Source organism: Coenobita brevimanus, chromosome 59 (genome assembly GCF_032717465.1).
Source record: "Coenobita brevimanus isolate Jiangsu-jjx chromosome 59, ASM3271746v2, whole genome shotgun sequence".
Classification (NCBI taxonomy): Eukaryota; Metazoa; Arthropoda; class Malacostraca; order Decapoda; family Coenobitidae; genus Coenobita; species Coenobita brevimanus.
Genome location: NC_137012.1, coordinates 24,677,365 through 24,694,686, shown reverse-complemented (window position 1 = coordinate 24,694,686; position 17,322 = coordinate 24,677,365). Strand labels below are relative to the sequence as shown.

Here is a 17,322-nt window from a genome sequence, read left to right as displayed (position 1 = left end):
GTACCTGGCCGCAAGCTCTCCAAGGAACGGATATCTGCTTTGTGTTGTGCCAATGCTAACGGCATGCACCGGCTTAAGCCCGTTATTGTTGGCCGCGCAAAGCAGCCTCGGTGTCTTCGTGGGGTGATGGATGTCCTTCCTGTCGTCTGGTACCATTCTTTGAAGGCATGGTTTACAGCCCAGATCTTCAAAGACTGGTTCCACCGCCATTTCGTCAAGGAGGTCATACATTACCAGACGGAGACACTGGGAATCCCACACGACCAGGTAAAGGCCCTCCTTCTCCTCGACAATGCACCTGCCCACCCATGCGACAAGGACTTGGTGGCTGAGAATGGCCAGATTAGGTGCATGTTTCTGCCACCTAATATGACTGATCTCATCCAGCCAATGGACTAAGAAGTGATCGTGGCAACGAAGAGGCTGTACTGAAAGAAGTTCCTGGACGAGGTGATGGTTGTTCTCGAGGACGAGGACGAGCGCAGGAAGGGACGGGAAATGCGAGGCCAGCGGACTTTGGAAAACCTTCGCCGCTATGACATCAAGTCTGCAATCTACAACTGGGCCAGTGCATGGAAGGAAATCCCTGTCAAGACTCTAGAAAATGGTTGGTCTCGTCTGCTTCTCGGAACGGATGTGGAGTACGATATCCTAGGTTTTGACATGGATGACTTCCATGCACGTCTACGCATGCATGGCGACGATGTTGATGTGGACGATGTGCGTGAGTGCTTGGATGACGACAAGGGCGATCCTGGGTATCAGACCCTGTCTGATATCGAGATCGCATCTTCAGTTGCAGGTGTCAGTACCCAGCTTGAAGATTCCGACGAGGACGGCGACGATGATGCGGACTCCTCTCAGCATGACACAACTCCAGCCATCCCCACGCTGAGCGCACTCCGGGAACACCTAGAGTTCGTTCTGGACTACCTGGAACACCCGGACTGCGACAGGGAGATGGGGCCCTTGGGACCTGTGGAGGAAGTGCGTGCTTTCAGGCAGCGCATCATCAATCATCAGAATCGTCGTTCCTTGCGTCAATCAACGATTGACAGTTTTTTCAGGCCCGTGACTCCCACTGTGCCCAGCCCCGGCTCCACTCCGTTGCCTCCCCAAGACAGGCCTTCATGCTCCGAGCCACAGCCCAGCACATCAGCCACGGTGGAGTCACCACTCGACATGAGTTTGCGTCTGTCTTCAGAGTCGTCTGCAGTGGGTACGCCATCACCATGACTCAGTGGCGCACCCCTAGGTCACCTGCCAGTGATACTCTCGGACTCTGACAGTGAACAGACGCCAAGAACTTCTCCACTAGACCACATGGGAATTTACAGTGTTGTGCAGTGAAAAAAAGTGCATTGTGTTAAGGATTTACAGTTGTGAGTGAAAAGACAAACAATTTTTTAACTAAATTTAATGTAAATAGACTTGTGTGTTTTTGCTTTAGAAAATGGCTATAAGAGTGGAAAGAGTTAAAGTGCAGAGTGCAACACTTATTAAGTTACAATGGAGCATAAGGTAGACAAGAGTGTGCACTGTGAAGAGAATGGACTTCTGAGTGCGAATGACTAAGTTCAGTGCAAGACATCATGAACAGTGTACTGAAAGTGCTTCAGGAAATCCTTCTTACTGTCAGAGTCTGAGAGGAGGCGGTTATTCATCGAGATGGCCATGGACTTGCTGTAAGTAGGCAGAATGTTTCATACTGTACTCTACTGTATTTTCCATACTATACTTACCTCAAACACCTCATTTCACTCTTTTATGTCCCTTATTGGTGTGAATATGCTATGTCTTAGGTGCTATGCATGTGCAGTAGGAAGGTGTTTTTCTGAGTTAGGCTAGGTTAGGGTCCATAACTACCAGTCTAGGAGCCAGGGACTTGTAAGTACCCAGAATGTTGAATATTGTATGAACCTACCTCAAAAACCTCATTTTATGCTTCTTTTGCATTTATTTCAGTCTTTTATGTCCCTTATTGGTGTGATTTGGGCCTTAAATAGGTGCTATGCATGTCCAGAGGGAGTTGTATAGGTGTTTTTCTGAGTTAGGGTCCATAAGTACAAGTCCAGAAGCTGGGGCCCAATATCCGGACAGGAACACTATCCGGACCTGCCTATGGCTCTATTATGTCAGATATTGGAAGGATTACTGTATATAATTATACATATATATATATATATATATATATATATACACACACACACACACACACACACGGTAGAGATAGATAGACAGATAGATAGATAGACAGACAAACAGACAGACAGATTAGATAGATATACTGCATATATTTATTTATTTATATATATATATATATATATATATATATACAGTCGGCTCAGTGGAAGTCTGGACCCTCTAATTTGCAGCATATATTTGGTAGGGTCCAAAAAATATTGTAGGAAAATTCCTGTAGTTGGTGGATTTTTTTCTGGTGGTTTCTAGCGACATTACAGGCTTACCACCACATGCTGTGAGTTTATGAGCTCAGTGCCATCCTGACTGTGGATGGGAAAACACATCAGATTTTCTTGTCCTGCCTGGCCTTTGTTAATTTCAAAGCTCTCGTTTTCACACTCTCCTCTGCCTTAGTGAATCATTGGAGATGGGTCCCAAGACACTAACTGATGTAAAAAAAGACTGAATTTTAACTATGAGAGAGGAAAATGTAAAAATTAAGGAGAGGCTTCAGTGCAGCAGTACGGCTGGGGATCTTGAAGTCTGTATGAAGTCGATGATGTATGGTTCTTTCAGACACATCTTTCAGCAATTGTGGGTACATATCTTTCAGTTGTCTAGCAGTCAAACGTGGGTCTTTTATCACAGCATGCTTCAGTAACCTGTCTGTAATTGGTGATGTCTTCCTTTTAGGTCCTAGCCTGTCTTGATGTTGGGGAATTGTGTTTTTTAGCAGGTGGCGGGCAGCAGCAAGGGGTGACATAACGGTAGATTTTCCTCACCCAGTTTGAATACAAATATCCTTAATTTTTACATTTCCCTCTCTCATAGTTAAAACTTGGGCTTTCTCTAAATCAGTTAGTGGCTTGGGACCCATCTTCAATGATTCACTAAGGCAGAGGAGGGTGTGAAAATGAGAGCTTTGAAATTAACAAAGGCCAAGCAGGACAAGAAAATCTGATGTGCTTTCCCATCTAAAGCCAGGCAGGAATTGAGCTCAAAAACTCACAGCACATGGTGGTAAGCCTGTAAAGTCGCTAGAAACCACCAGAAAAAAATCCACCAACTACAGGAATTTTCCTATAATATTTCTTGGACCCTACCAAATATATGGTGCGAATTAGAGGGTCCAGACTTCCATTGCGCCGACTGTATATATACACACACACACACTCAAACCTCAATTTAAGGGACTAAATGGGTAATCAACTTGTCCCTTACTTGAATTTGTCCCTTTCTTGAAAATGTCCATTGTTTTATCACATATAAAGACAATCTTATTATGAAATACAATGATCGTTTCACTTATTTATTTACATGATTATGATTATTATTTTACGGGTGCGTGAATTACCTAGGTATAACTGTTCCTTTATACAAAGGAAAAGGGGAGAGAGAAGTATATGATAACCATAGGGTATTTGCCTTCTTAGTGTGACTAGAAAAATATATGGTAGAATACTCATTGATAGGGTTAGGCATATGACAGAGGAGCTAGTTGGAGAAGAACAAGGGGGGATTTAGGAAGGGAAAAGGGTGTGTAGATCAGGTATTTGTTCTAAGATGTTTAGTGGAGAAGTATCTAGAGAAGGGAAAGAAAGTGTATGCTGCCTTCATGGACTTGGAGAAGCTTATGACAGAATAGATAGGCAAGGTATGTGGAAGGTATTAAGAATATATGGAGTAGAGGGGAAATTGTTGAGTGCTGTCAAGAGTATGGACAAAGGAGGTAGGGCTACGGTGCGAGTGGATGGTGAGCCGAGTGAGTTCTTTGATCTCAATGTGGGACTGAAACAGGGTTGTGTGATGTCTCCATGGCTGTTTAATATATTCATGGATGGGGTTGTAAAGGACGTGCAAGGTAGGGCAGTGGATGTGGAGGTGGCTCTAATGAATGAGGGTGAGATTTGGAAGATTCCGGTGTTGCTGTTTGCTGATGATACAGTATTGTTGAGTGAAGATGACTGGGAGTTGCAAGGTTTGGTGAATGAGTTTGGGACAATGTGTAGGAAGAGGAATCTGAAAGTTAATGTAAACAAGAGTAAAGTTATGGTGTCTGAGAGGAATGAAGTCACAGAATGTACAGTGAGGTTGGATGGTGAGGATACGGAGAATGTGAGTGCATTCAAGTACTTGGGTAGTGTAATGAGCAGGGATGGAACTCTGAGGGAGGAAGTGCATGAAAGGGTACAGCAGGAAAGGAAGGTTGTTGGTTCACTGAAACCAGTGATGAGAAATAGGGAGGTGAGTATGGAAGTTAAGAAGTCACTGCATGATAGTATTTTGATCCCTACCCTGACATATGGATGTGAGGCGTGGACCTTGCAAGAGGGGAACAAGTCAAGAGTGAGAGCAGTGGAAATGAGTTACTTGAGAGGAGCATGTGGAGTGACATGCAGGGACAGGTTGACGAATGAAGAAGTGAAGGAACGTTGTGGGGTGGATGTGGATGTGGTTGACAAGATTAGGAGAAATACACTGAGGTGGTTTGGACATGTGGAGAGAATGGAGAATGAAAGACTGACTAAAAGGGTGTAAGTAGGTGAGGTGGAGGGAGGGAGAGGGAGGGGTAGACCGAGGATGAGGTGGAGGGATGGAGTTGAGAGGTATATGAGGGAAGGGGGGGTGAGTTGGGGGGAGGGTAGTCAAATGGTGGGTGACAGAGCGACTTGAAGGCGTTTTGTTTGCAGCCATCCTTTGCGGGATTAGGGCGTCGGGGTATAGACAGATAGATAGTGTATAACCTAGACATTCTGTATCATTTTTGAATGGTTCTCCATTTGTCAGGTAGAATATGGAGTTCCTTAAATCCGAAATCCCTTACATGGAGGTCCCTTACATCGAGGTTTGAGTGTGTGTGTGTGTGTGTGTGTGTGTGTGTGTGTGTGTGTGTGTGTGTATATATATATATATATATATATATATATATATATATTATCTTGATCATCATTATCCAGACCTCGTTTCCCACCCTAGGGCAGGGAGAGAAGTAGCACATCCAAAGAGCCTGAGTTTGCCCAGACCAATTGGCCACATTTCCATCCACTCATGATTCAAGCCCCTGGAATCCTGGCTCTATCTGATAAGCCAGAAACATTCACCACAATCTGTAGCTTCATACAAATGTATCCGACAGGATCAATCAATCAATTCATATACAGTATATATATATATATATATATATATATATATATATATATAAGGAGTTTAGTCAAATAATGACGAATGGACCGAATCAGTGTTTTGAGATAAAAGGTGTTAACCTGTTAACTGCTCATGGCTGACATTTGGAGGTGTCTGAGGTGCTCAGACATAGAGGTAAAACTGAAACTTCCCAAATGCCAAATTTTGTCTTAGGAATTGAGAGAATACATGCCAAAGTACATAGTAACGAAATATTAGCTCAACATTTACCTTGGTAAAGCCGTGGAAGAACATCGAAGTGTCTGATACCCTATTGGAATGTATGGTTTTCGTTTTCATTTTCGGTTTCGGTTTTGAAGGCTCCAACATGCTTGCATGTGTCGGCCTTGGTCACCGTGGCGCTATATTCAAAATGCACCCGTGTGGCCAGAGCTGTATTAAGCAGTTGCACTCGGAACAGCCTTGGCTGTATAGAGCAGTTAATGGGGTTAAAAATTTGTTTCGTTGTAACTCATTAACCAGTAGCCTGATTTCAATAAACCATGTTTCAAAAAATAGAGCAGGTAAAATACTTTAGGACATATAGGAATAAAATACAATACTGTATATATATCAGGTTATAATGCTGTTCAGTTATTAATCCAATACCACAGCACCTCTATTAAAAAAATAAATAAAAAATAATAATAATAATTTGAAAATAACCATAAAAATGAAAAAAAGGACATGCCGCAACACATGTACATTAGTCTCTATCTATCTATTGCCAGATGCCTCAATCCCGTTCAGGGTGGCCACAAACAAATCGCCTCCATGTCGTCATGTCCCTCGCCATTTCACTGCCCTGCTCCTAGCTCACACCTCCCTCTCTCATATACCTCTCCACCCCATCCCTCCATCTCATCCTCGGCCTCCCCCTCCCTCTTCCCCCCTCCACCTCACTCACATACACTCTCTTCGTCAGTCTCTCACCCTCCATCCCCTCCACATGGCCAAACCACCTCAGTGTATTCCTCCTAACACTTCCTATCACAACCACATCCACACCACAACGCTCCTTTATATCCTCATTTGTCAGCCTGTCTCTCCATGTGACTCCACAGGCTCCTCTTAAATAACTCATTTCCACTGCTCTCACTCTTGACTTGTGTCCTTCCAACAACGTCCAAGCATCATTTCCATACATTAGACTTGGTATCACAATACTGTCATATAGTAACTTTTTCACTTCCATGCTCACTTCCCTGTTTCTTATCACTGCTTTCAAGGAACCAGCAACCTTTCTTCCCTGCTGTACCCTTTCAAGCACTTCACCCTCCAAACCTCCATCCTTACTCATCACACAACCCAAGTACTTAAACACACTCACATTTTCCAATTCCTCACCATCCAACCTCGCTGTACATTCACTGACTTCATCTTTCTCAAAGACCATCACTTTACTCTTCCCTACATTCACCTTTAGATTCCGTTTCTTACACACTCTCCCAAACACATCCACCAAGCCTTGCAGCTCCCCATCGTCTTCACTCAACAACACAGTATCATCTGCAAACAACAGTACAGTACAGGGAGTTTCCACACGCTACCCTCTCTCGCCAAGGCCACTCCAACATCCACTACCCTACCTTGTACCTCTTTTATTACCCCATCCATGTACAGATTGAACAACCATGGAGACATGACACATCCCTGTTTCAACCTAACCTTCAAAGAGAAAAATTCACTCAGTTCACCATCCACACGCACTGCAGCCCTAGCACCATCATACATACTCTTCATAGCATTCAACAACTTCCCATCTACTCCATATATTCTTAATACTTTCCACAATCCTTGTCTATCCACCCCGTCATATGCTTTCTCCAAATCCATGAAAGCCGTATACAACTTCTTTCCCTTCTCTAGAAACTTTTCCATTAAAGATCTAAGAATGAATATCTGATCTACACAACCCCTTCCCTTCCTAAAGCCTCCCTGTTCTACTCCAACTAATTCCTCTGTTCTTTCTCTAAATCTGTCAATAAGTACCCTACCATACACTTTTCCTGTTATACTAGGAAGACAAATGCCCCTATGATTACCACACACTTCTTTTTCCCCTTTTCCTTTGTACAAGGGAATAATTATACCTGACTTCCAATTCTTTGGGACTCTACCTTCCTCCCAGGCCAATCTGCACATCTTCCACATCCATTCTACTACTGTCTCTCCCCCATGCTTCAGCATTTCACCACACACTCCATCAATTCCTGGGGCTTTCCTCATTTTAACTTTCTTCTTTGCTTCCACAACTTCTATCCTACTGATTTGTTCCTGTCTTCTCACCTCCCTCCTTCTCCCAGCCATTCCCCAGCCACTTATACTCACATTACTTCGATCCTCTGTGTTCAACAATTCCTTAAGTGTTCTCTCCATCTGCTCACTTTTTCTCCCTTCTCTTCTAGTAATCTACCATTTTTATCTTTCACTCCCCTGCTAACTTCACTTCCGCCCTGTCTTACTCTCTTCACCTCTTTCCAGGACATTTTCTTACAGTCCCTCTACTTTACACTCAAATTCCTTCCAAACTCCTCATCCACTCTCTTCTTACTCTCTATTATTCATCTTTTCACCTCTCTCTATCTTTCTACATATAACTTTCTCTTCTGCCTCTCAACTTCTTCCACGCCCCTATTTCTTATCCATTCATTATATGCTTTCTTCTTTTGTGCCACAGCCTGTCTCACCTCTTCATTCCACCATGCTGTTCCTTGCACACCTCTCTGTCTTCTCTTCATCCCACACACCACATCACATGCTGCACATATTTCTTCTGTGAATATCCTGCACACACCTTCCACATCCCCCATCTGCTCCAATTCATATTTGCCCAATCGTTCCTCCACTTCTCTCTTATATTCTGCCTTTTTCTCATCCTCTTGTAACCTTTCCACTCTCCTTCCAAATACTCCTTCTTCCCGTCCTTCCCTTCTTCTGCTTCTCCATCTTATTTGGATCTTGATTCTGGCCACCACCAAGTAGTGGTCAGAAAGTCCACTCCCCAAACCTCTATAAGCTCTTGCATCCATTACACATCTTCGCATTGTTTCATCCACACACACACATAATCAGTCATTGCCTTCCTTTCATTCAGTTCACCACCCATCCTTCTCATCACTCGCCATATATACCTGTGGATCATTTTATGCCTGAATAGGGTATTGGCTATCACCAATCCCCTCCCAGCACAAATGTCCACCAACGCACTGCCATTCTCATCTATCTCAGCAGGCACAACCCACTCACCAACTATTCCATCCACCTTCACAATCCCTACTTTACCATTCATATCACCGATCAAAAACACTCTCTCATTCCTTTCAAACTTGTCCATGCACACTTCCACATTTGTCCAGAACTCTTCTCTCACTCTGCTTGCACGATCTTGCGTTGGTGCATACACGCACACAATCGCATTCCAACTTTCAATCTTACCCACACAATCCTTGACCCAACTGATATATACTCTCTTATGTTCTTGTTCCATCTTTTACTCACAACTATACACACTCCTTCTTTTGCCCTCTCATCCTTCCCTACTCCTGCACATATACCCCATCCATACTCCCATTCTCTCACCCTCTCACCTCTCCATTTAGTTTTAGTTACTCCACATACATCAACTTTCGCACCCTCAGGCACCTGGACAATCTCTCTCTCTTTCACGTCATCATTCTCACCTCTTACATTCCATGTTCCAATTACCATGTCCTTTGTCCGGTCCTTGGTCGTCATCTTTTGGTCAGTCCTTGTCTGAGGCTTCTTGTTCGTCTTTTTAGTTAGTTGTTTTCCGGGGAGGGGCACTAACCCTCCGCCAACCCTTTTAGTCGCCTTGTACGACAAGCAGGGATACTGGGGGAATATCCTTGAAAAACCACCCTACCTCTAGGGGGTAGTGCTGCATGTATTTAACCCGTGGATTGTGCAATTATCTTTTTTTATCCCACCCCGTGATGGGCAAAAAACGAAGGAAAAATTTTTGTTTTTGTTTATTATAAACTTGAAGATAAACATCAACGGCATCATCTGGAAAAAAAAAAAAAAAAAAAAAAATCTCTCTCTCTCTCTCTTTGCGTAGGGCCATGCGTAAATTTACGTATAGGAGTAGTGAAAATATGAAAAAATAAAGAAAGTCTTTGTTTATCATAAACTTGAAGATAAACATCCAGGGCATCATCTGGTTAAAAGAAAAAAATCTCTCTCTCTCTGTCTTCGTGTAGCGCCATGCGTAAGTTTGCGTTGAGGTCGAGTTGTTTACAGCGATGCATGGCCAGCACAGCCTGAGCTGTGGCTCACAATGTGACGCTACCCAGCCTGAGCTGTGGCTCGCAATCCACACGTTAAGTGTTGTGGGAGGTGTGAGGATTAACAGTAGTCTTGTATATCATCGGTCTAGTGCCTTTCATTCATCACCAACTTGTTTCAGATTGGGACCACTGTCTTGCTTGTCAGTTTCCAGTGATCAAGTTACAGTCACTTTGTCAGGCACAAAACAAACTTTATGCTCACTTACACCGTGAATGCTGAGGAATGATGATCAACAAATATCCTAAGTCACACTGGCGTACTTAACACAATACGTAATTTATGGCCCTTGACACGAGGCCACTTCATAGCAACACTTTTCGCATGACTGGCAATGTAACTGTTCTGTCAGTTATAATCACTCATTGCCCAAAAAGCTGTAAATAGATCACTTACTTTATCACTGCCCAAGTTGTTAAAGCAGCTGCACTTACAAGGAGGACTGATTTTCCTTTGCCAGCACTTCCTTTTTAGTGCTATAACTCATGTATACTCTCCCACCATTTCGTTTTTGCTTGGCAACTGCATGTTTCCAAGAAGATGGATCACGTTTTCACTTTTCACTTCCATGTATGCTCAGGAACTTCCTGGTCATCATCACTATATACTGTACGTCACTCATGCTGCGATGTACATCACTGTAAATCTGAGGTGAAAATAATGTAGTAAACCAAAAGCATATCTGTGTGACTTACAATGTAAACAGAACTGGGACAGGCAGGATCTGGCCACACCCAAAAAACACAGCTGCTAATTGGCTGAGTGTGATGTCATCACGAGACCCACCGCTCATTGGCTGCCTGAAGGAGTGCCTGCTGACATGTTTGTCTTTCTTCCACTACAGCTTTCCTCGGGAGAGACATGGGCAATGTGTACCAACCTGCAGCATGTTGGGACAAGAATCCATCTTGTTGTACAGAACTTTCGACCATGTTGTAAAGATGAATATGTCGTGAAACATTTCCACTGGACAGAAATATAGCAGATGAGTGTGTTGCGGCCTAAATCTTAATTTTAGATATTTGGCACATTCGTCATTATTTGACTAAACACCTCACATATTAGACAGATAGATATACAGATATAAATAAAATCAGGAACATACTGAGTTTTGTCAACTTGTGCCTGATTTTCTCAACAGGCTGGCCAGTCTTGGTGAAGAGTTTTGTGAGTTGGCCCGCCTCCAGGGAGAGGATGGCATAACTTGGAGGAGGAGGAGCTAGCCCCCCTAGCAGATCACCTAGTTGATATAAAATTTTAAGCTATAAAGAATTCTAAATGAGAAAAGTACAGCACTGCAATTAACATTATTACAGTACGGTCGTATGTCCAATATTAACAGTCCACCCACGATGGCAATTACACTATCTGACAAGTTCTTATTTCAACTTTACACAATTTCATGAACCCTTCCTTGACCTTAAAATACTCATAACATTCCACTATGATCTGTCAGGGCACTGCAATGCAGTAATGATTTGACATCATTACCTAACACAAATTATGCTCTACTGTGAATTAAAAAATACAGTAGTAAAGTAAAACCCTGTTAATCTGGACTAAATGAAGCTAAAGCCACTCTACATTAATTAGTTTTCTGGATAAACTAGACTTCTGGGGAAGGTATACACACATCACTAACCAGATGACTGAAGAAGTCTTGAAAACACAGACTTGGACAGTGTCCAGTGCTGCACAATATACTGTACAGTTATCATTTTTCTTATAACACAAAGTCTTAATTCTTAATAAATTTATAATACAGACAGTGAAGAAATTATCAAAACATTAAGTATGCATTACACATCAATGAAGCATCTTGTAGCTAGCTCTAGCCTTAGCTAATGGCATGCTTCATCTTAACATCTGTGGTGTGCATTGTCTTAGAGATATGTGTTGTGTACATAACTGTCATTCTGAAAATTTCTCAACTGTCTATATTGTTGAGATGCGGGATTTGCTAGTTAGGTAGTCTGGAGAGTTCTCTGTACTTCTCTTATTTTTCAGCTACAAGTCAGATTTGCCAGTTAGCCTGCTAATTGTAAGTGGAGTTATTTTGTTAAGTTATGCATTAATTTTTGTATGCTTTCTCTCTATAATGTTTTATTCATTTGACTGCTTGTTAAACTGTGTAATTTTATCTCAGTTTGTATGCTTAATAATTTAGAGTGTTACTAATGTAAGAACATTCTGGATATTGTGGATGTCTCCAAGTTGGCAACTGTTGCTTTCCCAAGACTGCAGTAGATAATTCTAGTACACAGGGAGCTTATATAAGTATGGAGAAGGGACTATACGAGTTTCAGTTCAGGTGTTGTTTAGTTCAGCGTCAGTGCAAATTGTATAGCTCAGGTACTTGTGAAAACAGTGAGGTGAAGTTGGCAAGCATTAAGTGTAATTATTTGGAAAAGAAAGACAGTGATCCTAAGCCAGTGCTTATTTGCAGTGCCTGAGCTGATGTTGTGTGCTGTACACTGAAAGGCTGACCATAGGAAGAACAACTTACTTGGCAGCGTTCTTCCTATACTGTACTATTGCTAATGAAGCGTGTGGCAGTGTGGGACGTGCACATAACAGTATTTTAAATTAATTTATATGAACCAAGACTCTGTGGCACTTGTGCATAACAGTAAAACATTAGGTAAAAGAAAAATAAAACTAATATACCATAGTATAATAACCATTATACAAGTCTTTGTTTGCAAGACAATGCTTCTGACTAGTCCACATGAGTACACGAGTGCTTCCATGGCTATACTGTGTTTGTGTAGGTCATGTGACTTGTTTATGTAAATTATGTGCATGAATTCTAATACAGTAGGGCACCAAGTTTCATGACATCCAGATTGGAGAAATGCACTTCAGTGACAGCCATCAAATATTTCCATGACTGCTCATTTGCGACTATAAAAATGAACTTTCGTGCCCTCTGGCACCACGAGTTTCAGATTCTCGCCGCACCAATGCCAGTGCCAACACTAGGTTTTGGCATGTTTCCCACAGGTGTTCAGTGTGTCCGCAAGTTGAGTGTTACACTCGCATCCTTGATCAGTAATTGACAGAAATATGTCATCTTGTGCTTCAAGTGAAGCCGGGGGTGGACTGGATGACAGTGGAAATGGCATGAGAAGGCATAAACTGGAACAGCAGGTGGTAAAAGGAAGGCCAAGCATGACTACCACAAGGGAGTGACAAAACGCAGGTGTGATGACGAAAGAAAAAATAAAATCATGGCGGAAATGGAGAAAGGTACTTGTAACTCTGAAATGTGCAAAATGTATAATGTGCCAGAGTCGACTAAGCATAGCATGAGAAAACAGCTGAGTGAACTTAAAGACAATCTAGCCCTTGTGAAGAAGTATTCTGAACCAAGCGCCGGAGGTAGACAAGTGAAAACACTGACCAGGTACAGCTCAATTATGCTAGTGGTTGAACATTATTTGTTACAGTGGTTGAATGGGAGGACCCGCAAAGGCGTTGGTGTTTCAGGGCGCAAAATCCAAGGCCAGGCCTGCCTTTTTTATGATGTCGTTGCAAAGAAACGTATCACTGCATCACCCCCAAAGTTCACTGCTTCGTGGGGTTGGCTACAGTACAGGATAACCCGGTTTAACGATGCAATTGGTTAGGTAAAACCCCATCATTAGAGGGGATCGTATATCAGGGTACTTTTAACATGTATTTCAATGTGGACCATTTACCAACCTTGGGTTTCCTCCCAAACCAAGTCCAAAACCCACCCAGATGAGCCCAAAAACTGGTTTAAAGGCAACCTAAATAGCCTAACAGCTGTCAGGGAAGCTAACTCAAGACTAATACCTGTAGATAACTCACTAAAAGCAACAAAAAAAAAATTGAAAATCGTCAAATATACGTCTGGAAAAAATCAAGCATAGTAAACTGTACCCCAAAATGATAATGTTCACCCCACCTATGGCTAAAACACATTAATCTAAAAACAGTTTATAAATCAACCAAAACACACAATTTTAGTCTATCATCAAAATTGGTAAAAAAAAAAAAAAAAAAAAAAAAAAATAATAATAATAAAATAAAAATCAAAACCCATCATTAAACTGAGGTTTGGCCATTGTTAGGCAGGGTATGGTAGTATTTCTATCCCCATCGTTAAGCCAAGGTATTGCATCTATGGGTATCGTATATCGAGGTATTACTGTATCTTTATGTTTTATTGTTAATGTTACTTTGTGATTTAATGTGTTAATAGCAACATTTCAGGTAACTTTAGGACGTATTTAAAGTAGGATATACACTAGGGGAGTGAGTTTTCTTATGGGCCCAGTCCCTATTAGTTCACTTCCAATAAGGTCAATACCCCAGCTCTGGCGGAATCAACTTGGGCAGCACTTTTCACGGTCCCTATTAAGTGCAAAGCTTGGTGCCCTACTGTATTCAGTACAGTATGCAATCTTCAGTACCCTCATCAAGTATTATGTTGCAGGTTTGTGATTTAAAAGTGTTACAGTACATGCAAGTGCAACCACATATGAGGCCCTGCGTGAAGTATGATATACAAGTGCCATTTTTTAAAAGTGCCAAAAAACGCAGTCAAAAAGTTTTTAACATTTGATGAGCGATAACGCCAAAATTATTATAGCTAGGATGATGCTGGTTGCAGCATTTTAAAGCTAAACATCTCCACAATATCTAACAACTTTTTGGTAAAGAAACTATTATTTCTGATATTTTTCCCGTTAATTTTAAAAAACATTAGACATAGCAGTTTTATGTTTCATGCAACTGTGCAATCTTTAATATTTAATAATTCAAATAAAATCATATAAATAACAAGAATGGAGTGACTATTATCAGTGTGTCGTAAAAATAATGAGGTTACTATTATCACTGTGCGGTGATGATACAGGTGTCATTATCATCGGACCGTGAGCAGCACTGGTATCTTTATAATCCTCACAAGGTGAACATACTGTTATCTGTATTATCAACATATGGTGGCAATACTTCTCTAACATGCAATTAAACAGTTCAAGGGTAATGAGGACTCTCTGTAGACGCTCCATGAGATGTCTGCCATCACAGTACAGTGATAATACTGGGACGTCTATTGTAACTGTACAATGATAATAAACACAGCCTAATAAGAAAGGTTCCTATACCACATGAAAGTACATACAGGCATACCCCGATATCTGGCACCCTAATAACCGAACACTCGCTACACTGAACAAAAGAAATTGGGGAATATTCCCACAATCCGATTGGCTGCTGATTCACTAGTTCACTTCCTAGGTTTGAAACACGCACGTCTGAAAGCAGATGTGGTGCAAGGCTCTCTCTGTCCTCCCTTCATCCTCTCACTTCTCTCCGCCATCTCTCCTCCATTCCCCACCACGCTCAGCACTGCCAGGAATGTCACCCTCCCCGTCCCCTTGCCGTCCTCCACCCCTGCTTAGTGCACTACCTGCCTGGCCAGCACTTGTCCACTCTCACACTGTGTCTGTTGCATCTGATGTCTCATTATTTGTCAATAGTACTGTTTATGAGGATGTCACTCTCCACTGACTGAGTAAGGTATATGAGAGTTTGGGTCTGGGCCTGGAATGCATCTTTGGCTTTTTTTCAGTATCTTATGGGGAAAATTGCTTTGATATCTGGCAACTCACTCTCTGAACACTCCCACCGGTACACAACACCACTGGATATCGGGGTATGCCTGTACTTTGAGGGACTATGGAATAGCATCATCTTGACTTTTAGGGGGATGGAGCTTGTGTATCATACTCCACGCAGGGCCTCAAAATGAACGAATCTGCATCGAGACTCTTCTGTGGTAAAAGCAGGTAAATACTAAAATGGTTTGCCACTCCATTTTAAGCAAGATTCCAGATAAAACATGTCCAGATTAGGCAGGTTTTACAGTACTTGTATCGACAACAATTATATGAACTGGTATACTGAATACATTTACCTGAAGTACAATGTGACTGTGCTGTTTTCTGTACTGCGTTCTCCAGTCTGGCAAGAGCCACATACTCTGGCCACTCTGTCATGCTTACTGCTGTTTCTGGTGGTGATACATTATTAATCATCATCATTATCAAGGCCTATTTTCCCACCACAAGATGGGATATGACATGATCTAGAAACAAGTAAAGAGATATTACAAAAGAAATAGAGCTGTCACCAGCATGCCCACAAAATGAGCCACACAATATTCACATATTCAAGCACCCCAGAATCCTCATTCCAGCCAACAAACTGAACTTGCCAAATAGCCATTCCAATGCCTATCAGATTAACAAAAGGATGCCCAACTCTTGTTATAAACTTCTCTGTACATACTTCATCCAAGCAGTTTTATCTCCAATCAATTCCCTAGTCTTATCAACTTTCATACCTGCTTATCTGCTTTTTCACACATTTCTTACAATATTGATCAACCTTTTGCTTGGACTTAAGAATATTAACATGATACATTAAGACCACAATTACATATCACCTACATCAAGAAACAGACACTTCCAATCAAAGCTCATATGTATATGAAAGGCACAGAGCTGCATCACTCCCTTCCACAAACAAACATAAAATTAACATCCACCCAACACTACACGGACTATCTCAGTAACATTCCTCCTCCTCTTCCACCTAACACCTCACTTCAGAAACACACACATAAACATACAATCACCACACCCACCAAAACTTTCAACCACACAGCATTCTTCTTGAACCACCACCAGACATACATCCTCAGAAACCCTACTCAAAGAGAAACAAGTACACCTAGCCAGACGGCAATCCAGTTATTGCCCTTCCCCGCTACAACACCAACACAAAATACAACTCACAATCCACTGTGTCCACCCTTCAAAGCAACCCCCACATCACAACACATTACTCACCTCATGCACTGCACAATCACAACACAGAAATTCTTTCAACATAACCTCAATAAAAGACCTCTTGGAGCAACTCGATGAAGTGGCCAGCTTCCTGCAGTCTACTGGGTTCACATCTAGATGAGCCTGGGGTTGCAACAACAAAACAACCACCACCACCAAATATACACAACATCCATTTTCTAAAAAATATGACTACACCATCAAAGAACACTCTCCTCTACATCATTATCAACAGACTTCCTTATTCCACATCTGCAATCACATTTTCTTATTCTAACCACTCTACATACCCCTCACACTCTCCTCACTAGCCCCATTTCTGCAGCTCTTACTCCTGACTTCTGCACTCTTGCCGTACCAAAGTCTCACACCTATATGGTAATATGGGTGCAAATAAACCTTTACACTATCTTCTTGAAGCCTCCATACTCGGATCTCTGTTTTGTATCAGGACCTTCATAATACCAACTAGTTTTCTTCCCTTTGCTACTCATCTCTCCACTTCCTTACCACGTTTTGCCTTCCTTTCTATTACTGCATGAAGGTGCCTTAACTCTCTTTTCCAATTTCTCTCTCTCTCTCTCACCACCAACACATCAGTGTGAGTCACCTCTCTCATTAACCATCTGTATCGCCTTCATTTACTTCAGATATTCATATAATGTTGAACCAGCCATTAAATATTTGTTATTATCAAGCAATACAGCTTCATCTGCAAATAGCTATTAGATTTGATATACTCCACCTTTCACCATCCCCA

At 41.9% G+C, this 17,322-nt stretch overlaps 1 protein-coding gene across 1 annotated transcript in view; it reads right to left on the bottom strand.

Moving 5' to 3' along the window:
- Nucleotides 1-17,322, bottom strand: part of mi (cyclin E-interacting protein minus) — a 120,479-nt gene that overhangs the window by 23,308 nt on the left and 79,849 nt on the right. The window contains exons 11-12 of the mRNA XM_080274823.1: nucleotides 15,626-15,721; nucleotides 10,781-10,915 (exon numbers count right to left, since the gene is read on the bottom strand). Of these exons, the coding sequence (XP_080130949.1) occupies nucleotides 10,781-10,915; nucleotides 15,626-15,721 (231 nt within the window). The remainder of the gene's footprint in view (nucleotides 1-10,780; nucleotides 10,916-15,625; nucleotides 15,722-17,322) is intronic.